Source organism: Leptinotarsa decemlineata, unplaced genomic scaffold (assembly GCF_025532065.1).
Source record: "Leptinotarsa decemlineata unplaced genomic scaffold, Ldec_3_MD MMD2_tig00026363_RagTag_RagTag, whole genome shotgun sequence".
Lineage (NCBI taxonomy): Eukaryota > Metazoa > Arthropoda > Insecta > Coleoptera > Chrysomelidae > Leptinotarsa > Leptinotarsa decemlineata.
Window position 1 is genome coordinate 602,301 of NW_027412706.1, and position 15,767 is coordinate 618,067.

Sequence of the window (15,767 nt, forward strand, 5' to 3'; positions counted from 1 at the left end):
AATTCAACGTTATATATTATATATTAGCCATATTGCCACCCAGTCAGAGACAATGTATGAGACAATGTACTTTTTCTAATGTTTCATAACTTTGAAGTTTTGTTAAAATAATTGGCAACACCGCTGTAGACACGATCAATTTTATTGGCCAACAGACACGCGGCCAATTTAAACTCTTGCTTCTCGATTTTTTTTCCTCAAATATAAAGAGTTATTGGGACCGATTAGACTCGATAAGTAATATACCCCTAACTCGATCAGTCTCTAAGCAAACCAGTATCATTTTCAATAACATGAAACAAGCCCATTGTCGAAGTCATTGGATATGAGCAATTTTGCAGCAGACAATGTGGCTGCTTGTTATAATCTATATGCACTTTCGAATCACAGAGGGACTACTTACAAGTGGGCATTACACATCATATTGCAGACACCCAAATACTGACACGTGGCACAAATAAACAGGTGTTACCAAAATCGCTTGTGAGTGGAAAAGACATAAGTCCTCTTTTATGAAAAGGAGGAAATGAAATCGCACCTTTGGGATAACTGAGAGGATGTTTCTTCATTCTCCTGTACCAATATATTTGATATTTATATTTGTGTACCTGTTTTACTGTATTACATTCCAACTTACACATAAAAAATCAGTCGAATATTCCTGGATTATGCAGGAAAGCTATCGATTTGAGTAATGTTGCCGTTACCTAGTTACCAGTACACAGATAACTAGTTCCAATGTTGACGTTCACGATATTGTTTATTGAATAAATATGAAATCACCATGACTCATAACAAGCATAGCCAAAGAAAAGAAAGCATCACTTTAATGAGCTTTGACGATTTCACCACGAAAAAGCTACTAACCGTCAAATTTTTCGCGGCGGGATCTCCGATCTTAACCCATGCCTTTCCTTCCCATGAACCCGTTTTGGATCTCAAGAAACAACTTTCATCGACTCTATCAATTCCTGTGGATTACCTGGACATCTTCCACAATGACTGCCATGTCGCAAACCATCAACAGTTGGGATGTCTGCCAACGGACCAGTACGGTATTTTGGAGTTGAAAATTCTCAGTAACGATGAAAGATTCGCCATAAACGAGAAGGTGTATACAGATTTGGTGGTACCGGATATTTTGACGGTACACGTTGTTACGCCTTATGAAACGAAGGATGTGGTGGTGGAGATAGAGAACAGGGCTATAGAAAAGCCTAACTTGGGAGGATACAAGGATGTTAAAACTGGCAAGTATAAAACCTAGGGTTATTTCATAGAGATTTTTCTGAGTGCTATTTTTGATCAGATATGTTTTTGAAGTGAAAATAACCTTTGCATGTGTTTACCAAATGCCATAATATTATCTTTTGAATTTTCATTCAACAAGTATCTCAGAATTTAAACTGTATAACTCATTGTTACAGGGAAGACTAGTGACATTATGATTATTTATTGCGCAGCTCTTTTAAATACACTCCTCAAAATACTTAAATGATCACTACTTTGTAATGATTCATTCCATGGCCGTTTTCCAATGCGACACTGGAGTTTTCTGGTCTTTGAAATCGGATATTCGATGCGTGTTCTTTGAAACGAGTTTCAATGGTTCGCTCAGTTTGACTGATATATTTTTTGTTACAGTTTTTACAGCCCAGCAACGTTTATGTTCAACTTTTTAAAAAAACGATCTAATCCGTTATTGTATCTCGTTTTATGCAAAAAGACAGTAAAATTTGAATTCATGTCTTTTTGAAAAGTCGAAGATTTACCAATATTCTCCGTAAATTTACATTTCATAATTGCATCAGCTGGTATTCTATCAACGTTTTTGAAATAATAACTTGCTTTATTCATCACAATCACAGAGTTATGTGGAATGAGGACTAACGTTTGCTCAAAATAGTCTACGAATACATTGCGGTTCGTGTCTTTATGATACTCGCAGGAATGCTTTGACTTAAACATCAATGAACCGCCCTCAAATAAACCATCTACCCTTCCAGTGTGGGTAATAATCAGTTGCTTTTCTTTTTCAGGAGACTACTAATATCCCGTATAGTCCATTTCAAATTCTTATTCGTCACTGTCGTCAATTACACTAATTTCTGTTGATATTAGATATGTTCTAGTATAGTATTTCCAATACCAATTGGAACAGCACGGAGAAGGAATTCCCGCCTCGACATAGGCGTCGGCATATTATTTTTCAGTGGTAGTTTTTCAGTTACCTATTCTAACAATCATAGCAATTGATCACCCCATGAAAAAGTTATCTCAACTGAATTTTTCCACCATGGGTAATTATGAAAAACTTCGAAATTTAAGGTAGTTGATTTCCGAGTCGAAAACTCTAAAATACAATGAAAACACAAATAATCACACCGAATTCTCGTCAAACATATATTTACAAAATAATAGAGGCCAACAAAATTGCTAGAAACATCAAAATTCTTCTTCGCTATATTCGGATGAGGTGGAATCATCATCGGGTTGAATAACGATTGGATTTATGGAACTTTGCATAAAATATTTGTTATCTTCTTTTATAACGTGGGCCACACAGTTCTTCCACACATCACTATTACCACATTCACCACTCGCCGTATATTGTCAAGCACCACAGCATTCAAAGTCGGTGACTGATTACATTTCCGCAAGCTTTCATTCATTGTGGCCCAAACCATTTCAATTGGATTGAACACACAATAAATAGTATGGAGACAAACGTAAGAGAATTTCGGGTATTTCCATGTCATGATTTCGCATGAAATCAACAATATCTGCTTTTTTTGTGTTATTGTTTGGTATTGTAGTCAATAACCGAGAATGATACGAAGCGTTATCCATAACAATAAACGAGGTTGGAGGAATATTTGGGAGAAGCTGCTCACTAAACCAGGTTTCGAATAAAGCTGCAGTCATATCTTAGTGGTAATCAGCAGACGAATTTTTTATATTTTTGGCCGACAGAAGCAAAGCGTTAGGTACGAAACCACTTTCATTCCTGGCATACAAAATTATAACACGTTTTATCCTTGAAGAAGGTGTGTTCAAAGCATAATACTTGGTTTCGTCTACCTAGTCATATTTGACATCATGGGTGTCAAACCAAGTTTCTTCGAGGTAGATTATATGTCTGCTGGATTCTCGGTAGCTTTTCATTCGTCTCAAATATTCTTGTCGGAGTTGAACAATGCGTGTCGATTCCATTATGACCATCCGATTCTTCAATTTTTTATATTTGAAACCACAAGACAATAAGACACCTCGTAGAGTTTCTAAAGATTTGTAATTGTAATCGGGATAGTCGAGTAATTTATACCAAATCATTTCCAAGGTTGGTACTTCATTTTTTTGGTATATACCATAAATTGTTCGCCGAATCACATCTTTTGTAGCACCATCAACGTTTGCAAATTTTTTATTCCTTTGTTTTCGTTTCATTGCATGGTCAATGACATCCCCTATTTTAATGACTCGAAGAACTGTCGAACGAGATAGTTTCGTTATCTCGCATATTATATTCACAATAGCATTCTGTGAAGTGTGACAGTTCTCCTTCTTCAAGCATTCATGAATATGTAAAATTACTCGCTGAACTTGAACATGTAAGTCCTTATTTTCAAATTCCGGATCCCTGTCGATTGACACAGATTCCTCACACGTAATGTTATCATTTGTTTCAAAAGGTCTCCAGAAAGCCATATTGATGAAAGCACCCAAAAACACTAAGATTTTCACAAAAATCGGTTTAAACGATGAGATTGGAATCTTTGGTGTAAAAGTTGAAAACTTTTTCTAGAGATCAATTACCCTAACACCAAACTGATATTTTTGCAATCGACGCGCGTTTCGCTAACAAGGTTAGCATCTTCAGGAGAAGCAAATTGTTACTGAATATAAAGACAAGGGTTAGCTGTTTATATACCTAAAGATTTTTGGTCCGATGTGGACTTTGTTTGTTAAATGATGATTATCCTAATTGATTTTTCGACAATTTTCAACGAAAAATCTCGGATTGATTATCGATCAAAACTTGAACTTCAATGACCGTGTCCAAAATATATTTAAAATAGCGTTCTTCAAACTGAAATCACTTCAGAAATTTAAATATCAACTATCAACCGAAATGAAACTTGAACTAGTCAAATCCCTCATCTATCCACATATAGAATACTGCGTTCCAGTGTATTATAATTTTCTACCGGAATATAATCGACAAAAGTTGCAACGCATTCAAAATTCTTGTATGCGTTTTGTTTGCTGTGTACCTTATAGAGAGCACATTACTCCTTTTCTGATAGGATTGAGAAAATTAAACATAAAGTGTAGAATGGAATATCTGATCACAATATTTCTTTTTAAACTCATCAAAAACAAAATACCCCTGTATTTATTAGAGCTTATAGTACGTCGTTCTAATATCCGTAGCATCAATACCAGATTCAATAATTTCAACATTCCAAACCATGTTACATCTAAATACGAAGGATGCATTTCCTATCTGGCACCATTATTTTTGAACAGGATAATTCCTCTCCTGAATTCATCTTTATATGAAGTGAAACATCATTTGAAATCAACTTTGTTGACCAGCATGGAGTAATGTATTGTAATGTAGTGTTTTCCTTTACTTTTCTGCAAACTGAGATGTATTTATCATATTCTTTTTTTTAATTTTGCCGCTGAAGAAAATTGAATTATATTAGGTAATTACCTTATTGATCATAAATGTTATTTGTATTACTTAGCAGGAGGGGTGAAAGATAGCCATAGGCTAACCCCTACCTTTTGTGTGTAATTTATATACAATAAAGCTATTATTATTATTATAATTAACTAGTGGAACCACTACCAGCAAATTAATTTGTCCGCTTTTCAATCTATTGTTGACAAATAGCTCACCTAACCGCACGAACACACGGCACTGATAAAGAAATACTGCAGCTAGCCAAAGCCTTTATTCCTCAAATACATTTGATAGCACGTTTACTATCTGGGCGACTAAGAGCCACAGACAAGAAATGTTTATGACTGTACCAGGGACGCTTTGAACATAACAGCACTGGTAGTATATACATTTCCCATTTGCCCGGTCAGTGATTATGAACACCCCTCGTAGTGATCTTATTTTTATTGCCGTTCCAATTGGGAATGGATAGACTATACAAGGTAAATATAGTGATGGAGAATGAGGTCAATTTCCTTAGAATTTTGATATTTTGAATTTCGAAGTCAATAAATGTTGACACCTCTGTTTTGGTTTTTTTTCAAGGACAAAACACAAGCACTACGGAAACTCCTTAAGGCGCTCTCAGAGCGGTGCCTGTGCGAAAGTAGCGATTCACATTGGATTTGAATCGCTGAAGATTGAATCCATTAGGAAAAACGTTCTCACGAAGTTTATTCCACATAAACGCAATTCTCCAGATGAAAGAGTTCTTAAACAGTGAATTTCGAGGTGAACTGAGTTGAACTCGACGATGAGAAGCCAGAGTCCGTCGCGTATTTCTGATATGTACCGCTCTTGGTGGAATCAAATGTGTCAAGTCACTTGAACACCTCCCGTGAAAGTATCTATAGAAGAGAGACAAATCGCCAACCTTTCTTCGATGTTCCAGGCTATAAAGGTTGCACGCGATATTCGCGTCTCCAATCAGGCGGATGGCACTTTTCTGGATGGAATCCAGCAACTTCAGGGTATGTTTGGGGGCAGAGCTCCACACACGAAAACAATACTCCTTAGAAGGTCTGATCTGAGCTTTATAAAGCATCAAAAGTTGTTGAGATGTGTACAGTTTTCTGGTTAGGAACAGTGTTCCAAACAGCCTATGCAATTCCAGCGACATGATTGTGCCAAGACATATTGGTGTCCATTTTAACCCCCAACAAACTTATCGAAGCAGAAAGCGAAATTGTCTGATCTGACATTATAATATCCGGTTCGGAGACATTTATCTTCTTGGAGAAAACCGATGACTGGGTTTTTGTGGCATTGAATTGAGTATTGCAACCTCATGCTGCCTCCGTAGCCGATGTCCTGGAATCCCTATATGGAATGACGAGATAAGTGTGAGCAAAGCAATATATCGCTCACACTTATATTGCAAAGCAATTTATTGGATTCTTGATTTTTTCCAATGAGTCGTTGATATACAATACAGAGAGGATTGGAGATAATATGGATCCCTGGGGAACACCAGCGTTAATGGTGAAAGTATTCGAGAGATATCCATCGACGGTCACTTGCAGGGAACGTTCTTTCAGGAAACTGAAGAGTCATACACAGAAATGATCCGACAAGCCATAACATCGAAGTTTGGCCAACAAATCATCATGTTACACATGGTAAAAGGCCTTAGTGCAACAGATAAAATATTGACATGAATATTTCTTCAATGTATTTATTTGATATTTTATACCAATATTTTATAGGACGCTATTTATGCCATGTTCAATAATGATGCACGGAACAAGATCTATCAACTAGATGTTGACTTTAATCCAATAAAATTCTGAACATAATATTTGCATGGACACACATCTATAAACTAGATATTGGTTTTCATGAATAATATTTTTAAGAATAAGAGCAATATAATCTAGAGACATAAAATGAAAGAATATTGAACCAATCATAAAAAAATTAATTTTTGCCCATGAAATTAATAATATAATCGAGTTTTTCATGACCAATGCCAGCCATTTCTGGTGTTTTCATGAACCTTGTCCATCAACATCGCATGTGCGAGTCGTTGACCCAACATAACTATAATATGTTTTATTACCTAATGAAATTTATTCAAATAAGCATTTGATGAAAAACTTGCAAGGTAGGATTTGTTCGTGTCTTAACTCGACAATTTCTCCTTTCAATCGCTTGAAGTCCTGATGTTATGTTTGTTGTTTTTGTGGGGTTTTCCGCAGATGAATTCTCGACTTGATTTTAATTACGAATTTCTTTTTCAACGTAATTTACTCGTATGTACTTATGGAAATATTTATTTCGTTTTTCAGGAGTCCTCCACTATCATGGATACAGCCAAACAGGACCGCCAAAGCCCAAAGTTCCTCCAGAAAATAAAACTCACAGAGACACCCAAACGTATTACATGAGAAACAGAAAAGTTGATAAAGAGTACTCCAGGGCTACACAAATGAGTAACAAAGATATCTATATACCCAGTATCACGGACAAAATAATGACTCCAGGACCTTACGAGACTGCAGACGAAAGGGAAAAAAGATTGGACGTCGAAGGAAAAGTCAGAACGATCCAGAGGTAAAGTGCCAAAAAAAAATAGTTATTGTCACATCCGCCAGATTCCGCTTTATATCTGTGTTCACTGTTTTTTATTTTTTATCTATTTGATTTTTAAGAATATAAAGAATTGAGAAGTTAGAAGGGGAAAACATTTTCAAAAAATGAAGAATATCAAGAGGCAGAAGTTTCAATATCATAAAGTCAGTTCTGATTTCTATTGGGTATCTATTTTTTGATCCATGAATTGATTTCCTCGATATTCTATATGAGTAATACTTGGAAGGACATTTACTACAAGGACATTTTCAAACGAAATGTCCTTGTACGAATCTGCAGTAACGTTAGTTGAAAATACAAGTGGTATAATAAATATTAGTTAAAAAACTAAAAAATTACGCTTTAATTGCAACACAAACTAAAAAATTATTCGAAACTAATTTAAGATTGTGTTCAACATCGATAATGAGTCATATGGTTTGATGTAACTAATGACTTTTAATAAGTCTGAAATCAGCATAAATTAGCTAAATATCCATTGCTATAAATACTTGGTTAGGAACTGTTTGCTAGATTGGCACCCCACCCCACACTTTTTTACACCAAATTTATTTTTAGTAAATAGATTTATGCTGATTTTAGACTTATTGAGTCATTAGTTACATTAAGCCATCTTAATCTTAACGGAGATTGACGAAAAATTGAGCGACAGCGGAAATGCACAAGAGTCATGGCTCACATATTTGAGGATGTAGATAATTTCGTTGGCCAATTGAAATCCACGATGAAATGCACACACTGTGGATACTCTTCAGTAACATTTGATCCTTTCTGGGATTTGTCTCTCTCCATACCACAAAGAACCGACCAATTGAGTTTGTGGCAATGCTTAGATTATTTTACAAGAGAAGAAACTTTGGATGGAATTGAAAAACCGACGTGTTCGAAATGCAAGGAAAGGAGAAAATGCATAAAGTCCCTATCAATCCACAAGTTTCCCTATATTTTAGTAATACATTTAAAAAGATTATCTCCAACGGAAAGTAGAGGCAAATTGAATGATGTCATCGAATTTCCTCTAGAAGGATTGGATATGGACAATTTTGCAGGAGAAAATGTGGCTACTTGTTATAATCTATATGCACTTTTGAATCACAGTGGGACTACTAACAGAGGACATTATACAGCATACTGCAGACACCCGTATACTAGCGCGTGGCACAAATACAACGATTCACACGTGTCACCAATTTCACCAAAGTCGCTTGTGAGTGGAGAAGCATACGTCCTCTTTTATGTAAAGGATGGAACAAAATCGCGCCTTTAAGATAACCGAGGGAAAGTTTTACTCTTAGTTTCTTCAATTTTGTAATTTTTCTCAACTTCTCATTTTTGTAATTTCTTATTCAATAAATGAGTTATATTTTTTTAATCTTAAATTAATTTCGAATTATTTTTCATTTTCCACTTTTTAGTTTGGTTTGCTATTTTAAGCACATTTGTTTTAATATAAAATATATACGCATGCACAGACAGTGTGGTTGTCTCACTTGCTCCCACACAGAGATTGTGTGAGGAAATTATTTAATCCTGGCGATTCTGATCAGGATAATGAGACAATCTTATGAAATTATTGTATTGTCACCGATTCTTGATGAGTGTATCAAGTTTAAAATACATCTGTCTGTTTGAAGTTAGTCAAAATCAACTCCAAAGGAGTCGGTTACAAAAAAACATACAAGTGAAGCTAATATTCTGATCAGGATAACGAGATAAACTTATGAAATTATTGTATAGTCACCGATTTTTGATAAGTGTATAAAGTTTTAAATTCATCTGTCTCTTTAAAGCTAGTTAAAGTCGACTACAAAGAAGTCGGTTACAAAGAAACAAACTTACAAGTCAAGCTAATATCCTGGTCAGGATAACGAGATGAACTTATGAAATTACAAAAAAACAAACATACAAGTGAAGCTAATATCCTGATCAGAATAACGAGATAAGCTTATGAAATTACTGTATTGTCACCGATTTTTGATAAGAGTACAAAGTTTAAAATACATCTGTCTGTTTAAAGTTAGTTAAAGTCGACTCCGCAAAAGAAGTCAGTTACAAAGAAACAAACATACAAGTGAAGCTAATATCCTGATCAGGATAACGAGATGAACTTATGAAATTAATGTATTGTCACCGATTCTTGATAAGTGTATAAAGTTTAAAATACATATGCTGTCTGTTTAAAGCTAGTTAAAGTCCACTCCAAAAAAGTCGGTTACAAAAAAACAAACACACAAGTGAAGCTAATATCCTGATCAGGATAACGAGATAAGCTTATGAAATTACTGTATTGTCACCGATTTTTGATAAGAGTACAAAGTATAAAATACATGTCTGTTTAAAGTTGTTCAAGAATGTTATAGTGTACTTATCTTGTCGTTTCGGAAATAAAACCTGGCTCTGTTTTCATAATTCAAATCTAGTTTTCTTAAAGCAACATTAGAGAGGTTGACGTTTCTAAAAAGTTTCAAATTCATCAATTTAGAGATATTACTTAAAAATATATTTTTTTACGGTCACCCTAAATGTGGAGTAGGTACTTACGAAAGGCGTTTCTACATGGCACTTCCATGATCAAGTTTGTATTAATATCTTGATAACTAGGCAATGAACAAATTTACAAATCCTGATATCATTGAAAACAATGAATTTTTGAATTAATGTTAAATTGAAGAAAAGGACAGTGAGAATGAGCCACTCTGTTATTCAGATGAAAGCCAAATCAAAAACATTTTTTTCCAGAGTAATAATATGGATTAGGCTAACTTTATAAATCGAGTTGAAAAAAGATTCACTCGAATTTAATTGAGCCTTTCATGCGTTTTGCTTCACGATGAAAAATGAAGCTCTAGTAAAATGATCCTCTCTATATTGTGATAGAGATGAATTATAATGAATAAGAATCAAAAAGGTGCCAATTTTTTTAAGTCTTCGATATTAACAGCATTTTTATTTCTAGATACTTCTGGGCCTGGAGATTACGAAAATGCCTCAAAAAAATCAGCGGGGAATACAGAAAACGTTTGCAATTCGAAAATGAACGCGAAGAGCAGGAAAAACTAGAAGATGAAGCCCGAAAAAGAAAAGACCTCGTCAGCAAAGTCTTTCCTATGACTATGGCCGATTTCGCAATGCTTTACACCATGGTGGAACGTTGGAAGAAGAGCGAAATCTCAAGAATATCTTCCATGCACTGTGGCGCATCCAAAATAGCAGAATTCTATCTTCTACTCGACAAAGAAATAGAAATCTTACGCTCACTAGAAAAACTGAGGCATAAAGTAACGAGCGAAATGGAAGTTAAGAGGGTCCAAGATTTTTTCAAGGCGATAGGCAGCCCCATCAAATGGTACAGCGAGGGCAGTGGCTTGCACATCGAGATGGACACGCTGGAAACTCAGCGAGGAAGAGAATATTTTGCTCTATACAGAACGCTGTGCGAAAAGAACTTGAATACAGAACAACGGTTGGGCGTTTACGCGGAGGTCAAGTCTTACCTTATGAACCACAACTGTCACGAGAGCGGCGAAATTCTGAAGCTTATAGATCGCGTTTGCGAGCTTCTAGCAAGAGGAATCCAAGAAAATTTTTTGAAAACTTTAGAAAAGAGGATCGAAGCGATGGTTCTCCACCATTTCAAACAGGTAGAATGCAACGAGGGTGTCACTAGATACATGAATAAGCTGAAAGAGAAAAAGATGGAGAAGAGCTTGCTCTTCTGTCCCACCTGTCAGCAGCTGAAGACGATAGACGCCTTCAAGTTGAACGCTAGGACAGATAAGGTGAAAACCTGCACCAGTTGTAAATGGTTGGACAAAGCGGAGGAACCGTGGGTCGACCTTTTACCCTTCCGCTTCATTCTAAAGCAGATTAGGAATTATGAACGATTACAACATGCTGCCTCTTCCTTAGCCTTCATCTTGCAAGACAAAGACATTCACCACATCATAACCAATATTTGGCACGGCCATTCTGCCCTTTCCGAATGCAACGACATCTACCAGCTGAGGCTTTGTCGGTGGAGGAAAGAGGAAGAGTGGTCGCCTTGGAATTGTATTTTACTCACTGCTGAGGAGGCCAAAGTACACCTGAAAGTCGATAAGCTGGACACGGTATACGAGGAAGAGTTCATGAATCATGTGTTCAATAAGCACGCGCTGGCTAAAAAGCATTTCAAGCAGCTGACGAGGTACGACAGGCATTTCACAGAGGCGGCCAAGGGGGATGCGAGGTTGGATGAGGATTCGGAATATTACAACAAACCAGTTCATGACTGTTTATTCGATTCGTGAAATAGTCAATAAACAATATGTAACCATCCATCACTTTGTTCATTTCTGCCAATGTTTGCATTATTCGCGTTCTAATTTAATAGTACAAAATTTCACAGTACAGTCCAATTGAACATAATTACTTACGTCAAATTACGTGAATTTATTTTTGAACGAATTTCAATTCTAATGCACTCTACTTGATGATAGATGCCCAGAAGGTGAAATCGAACCACATTTCGTATAGGTGTGAAAAATGGACCAGGTATAACATCCCAAGAAATCCCAAAGAAGTAAGGCTTGGAATTACACCCTCTAAGGCGTTGATGAAAAGCTCAACTTTTGTTACAAACTTAGTAGAAGTGCTCCTGAAATGGATCACCTAAGGAGCTTTATTTCGTCCACATTCTTTGAAACAAAAAATCAGAATTGTGAAATCCCAGTGAGGCTGTCAAAATATTCTCACAATAATTATCAGTACATTAAAAAAGAAGGCAAGAGTACAAGTTGTTATCCCCCATCAACGGTGCCCTCACCTTGTCGTGTTGGCGGGGCTTGCGTTATTTTATGATCTCGAGAACCATAAAATCAGAAGAAGAAGGGTACCACCTCCTGCGGCACTGAGGGTTAGAATGAGTCCGCGGTAACCTTTGCCTGTTTGAAGAGTCAACTAAAAGGGAGACTCAATCCAGTGGTGTTATGCGACCCGTGCTGAAGAATGAATTATGATGATTTAGCCTCACATTCATGCAGGGGACTGGCTCCATGAATGTGGACTACCCTTAATAGACCACAACCACAAACGACAGGAAGCGAACTCTTCGAGAGATTCGGTGAGAGAACCTTAGATACCCCAAAACATGCAGCCCGAAATATTTTATGTGAATGTGAGGCACTGGATCACAGGATCACAGAAATAATTTATGAACAACTAAAATGATATCAAAAAGAATATGACATAAATTCAGCAAGGGACTGCAAACTAGCGTAGGGTAAAAGATTGTTGGGTGGGTGTCATGAAAAAGATGGGAGAAAAACGCAATAAGCAGTTATAGTCACAATAAGACTGTCAACGCCTTTTTTCACTTTTTATGTTTTCTTTGAATTTTCTTGTAACAGAGTGCAAAACTTGAAGACTGGAAATATTGATTCGAGGAAAATCATCATCATACTTCATGTTGGTACCATAACGTGATTAGACATGAAAATTATTAATTGGACAGATACACATAATATCAATATTACGGATACCTCCTTGGTGCAAGAGTTCTATAATATTTGCTATTTCTTTAGAGATTGTTGATCATTCATTTCGAGTGGGTTGTTCAGAGTGCCTTTGTACTCTCAAAGGAGTACTCTCAATTAATGTGGTACAAATACTATGTTCTCTCTCCCTGAGCTCATATGAGATATGTCTATCAATGGTAGGTCACGGTAAAATGGTCTGTATAATGTAGGTATTTCAATATCACTTTACAATGATGTTATATCACACAATGTCGCCTATTTCACCTAACATAGCTTGCTAACACTTATAACTTGCAGTGAACTGAATTCCTTCGAGTTGCAAATTATTTCCTTTCCTGTAACTTCGTCTCAGATAACTCTTCTGCTTAATTCAGCGGCGTATCTGCTCCTCGGTCCGAACAACCACTGCCACAGTTGTGGCACGTATCGGCTATCGATTTTCTGCTTTCATTGTCGGTGAAGTGTACCTTTTGGTAGGTTTTTCTGAATAATATTCGCTTGGATGTCGATTTATTTATAATCTCGAGTCTTTCTCTGTGATGATCTTGGTCGTGCCTAATAGATGAACTGCAGATACTCTCAACTTCATTTTCATTCTTTCGAAAGCAGTTTTCGAAACCTCGAGCCTATGGATGCGGGTAAAGTGTGTTGTCCTCCAACAGGCTCCAAAAATTCTTTTGGGTTTTGAGATGAGCCAAATCGATTTGTCTCTTGATATATTGTGACCTCGTAGGTCAGCATAAGTGCAGTGACCGTTTCGTCTTTCGAGCAACCGTTGGGTTCAAATGCTACTTCAAATTGTCGACGTGGAGGCTTCAGATTTCAGTTTGTTATGCTATCAGTGAGATTATACTCGCTAAAAACAGTGTAACTTGTCCAAGGAGGAAGAGCTGGCTGACGATGTCGGTACGATCGAGTTGGTTCTTAGTTTGTACACCTCAACATTTACCTGTTTGCGCTTCCCCTTTGCCTCCAATTGCGAAATATGTTTTTTGCCACTCGCCTTTCTCACTTTTTTCCCTGTTCTTCTTCACTATTCTTCTTCCCATTAATTTTCTTGATCTTAGTGTTCTTTCCGCTTCTGTTTCATCGTCTCCTTTCGCTTCCTCTCTTATTCGTTTTATTTTTGGTCACCTTTCTTGTTCTTTCTGTTCTTTTTTTTCATTGTCACTTCTATTTTACTCTTTTCTCTTGCATTATCTACTTCCTTTCTTTTATGTTCTTCCATTTCTTTGCCTCTTTTCTTTTTTGGTGTTCCAGATCTTCCAACGCCTCTCGGTATTATTATGCTCTTCTTGCCATTTCTTCTCCGATCTCAAGAAAAAACTATCGCTAGCGGAACGGTTAAAATGAAAAGATACTATTGATAGGCGCCGTCCTGGGGGTATTAATATAAATTTTCCAATGGTATATTATGTATGATGCGAAGATAATTGAAATATCGTGAAAACTAATTTTGTTTAAACATTTTATTTTGAAAAGGACAATTTATATTTGAAATGGTTTTTTATTTTGGATTGTTACCTTCTACAGATCTATAAATTAATCAGAATATTAAATTCAAAAATAAATACAAATGTAGAAAGGGCAAAAAACTTGATGAATTAGCTATTTGAAAAAAAAATATTATTAACTTATAATTTATAAAATTTTGTATGTATCATCTGGTGACGTTTTAAAGACTATCTATTTTTATCCAATCTATACGAGTCAAAACATTATAATTTGTAGTTATAATTCGTCTTTTGATGTGGGATTGATGGTAGGTTTGATAATAAAGATGGATAAAGTCTTCGAAACGTCATCGGATAAGTTTTAAAATCTGTTTTACAACTATCCTGAGCAAGTAGAGGAGATCCTGCAGACAATTTCATCTAATTGTTCAAAAAACGTTAATCGTGTTTCTCGAATCAAATGATTTTATCAGTTTATCGTTCTAGATAATGCAACTGCAATTAGAGCTAGAAACGTAACTTTTCTTGTTACGACTGTGAATATATATACGGTTTGTTACTTTCACGAAAGGAATCAGTCATCGATGTCTGTTTTTTTATAAAACAGGATTTAGTAATCAACGGTAGGAAAACCGCTCCCATTTTCTAACTCTAACCGGATATTTGTCATCATATGTAAAACTAAAAATTGGTTCGTATTTTCAGTTTGTTATTGCCTACTACAGAGAAAAAATGAAAGTCTAAATAGTCAGGTATTGCGTTGTCTAATAGATGTATCTCATAAGAATATTTCCCAAACATCAACCTTAGTGTAACTTTATCGATATTGGAGATAAGTAATCGATACATGCAAGTAATAAAAAAAATATGCATCATCTTTTAGCGAAATACTTTTTTTTAATAGAAATCATTGCATGTAACATTTTTCCTAGAAGTGAGATCAAGAAAAGATCAATATATAAGAAAATAATTATTTTCGCAGTAGAAATTAAAATTCCTTTCTTGAATAATTTTTTGTGACAATTGAAAATGGTCCCATTAGCTATAGACTGAATTCCAGTTTTGGCAAAGTCGGCAGACAAGTTGAAAGATTTTGTCACTAACTAACAGTTTTGTCTGCAACAGATTAAATACGTCAGAGTTGTCTGCGGACATATCTTGTCAAGTTAGTTGAGTAACAAAGAAGTTTGTCACATGCCGAATCCGCGAAAGAGCGCAGACTGAAACAGACAAACCTCTGTGTGTATGGCGGGCTAATGTCTTGAAACTAGAGTTTTCAATTCCTGTGTCTTCTTGTTTCCGTCGGTTGTCTTCTTTGTGTCTTCTTTGTTCGTGTTTTTTCCTTTCATTAATTAAATGGTTTTTTGATCTTCCTTTATTTTTTATTTCATTAGTTTTCTCATTTTGTCGGGCATCATTTGGCAACATTGTACTGACAATAACTTCAGTTTGGGTAGAAGCATCAGTATCAGA

At 35.9% G+C, this 15,767-nt stretch overlaps 2 protein-coding genes across 2 annotated transcripts in view; one reads left to right on the forward strand and one right to left on the reverse strand.

Annotated features, from left to right (window-relative positions):
• Nucleotides 1–15,767, reverse strand: part of LOC111514574 (kelch-like protein 26) — a 55,198-nt gene that overhangs the window by 37,285 nt on the left and 2,146 nt on the right. The window lies entirely within an intron of this gene.
• Nucleotides 732–11,641, forward strand: LOC111508798 (IQ motif and ubiquitin-like domain-containing protein). Its single transcript, XM_074185180.1, has 3 exons — nt 732–1,250; nt 7,021–7,285; nt 10,281–11,641. Exons 1-3 carry the CDS (start codon nt 785–787, stop codon nt 11,611–11,613), a joined length of 2,064 nt encoding a protein of 687 aa, XP_074041281.1. The 5' UTR covers nt 732–784; the 3' UTR covers nt 11,614–11,641.

Excerpts from the sequence above, each read along its gene's own strand:
- LOC111508798 (XM_074185180.1), top strand. The coding sequence starts at position 785 with ATGACTCATAACAAGCATAGCCAAAGAAAAGAAAGCATCACTTTAATG. Across the intron at positions 1,251-7,020 it reads ATACAAGGATGTTAAAACTG|GAGTCCTCCACTATCATGGA; the intron begins GCAAGTATAAAA and ends TTCGTTTTTCAG. Across the intron at positions 7,286-10,280 it reads AAAGTCAGAACGATCCAGAG|ATACTTCTGGGCCTGGAGAT; the intron begins GTAAAGTGCCAA and ends TTTTATTTCTAG.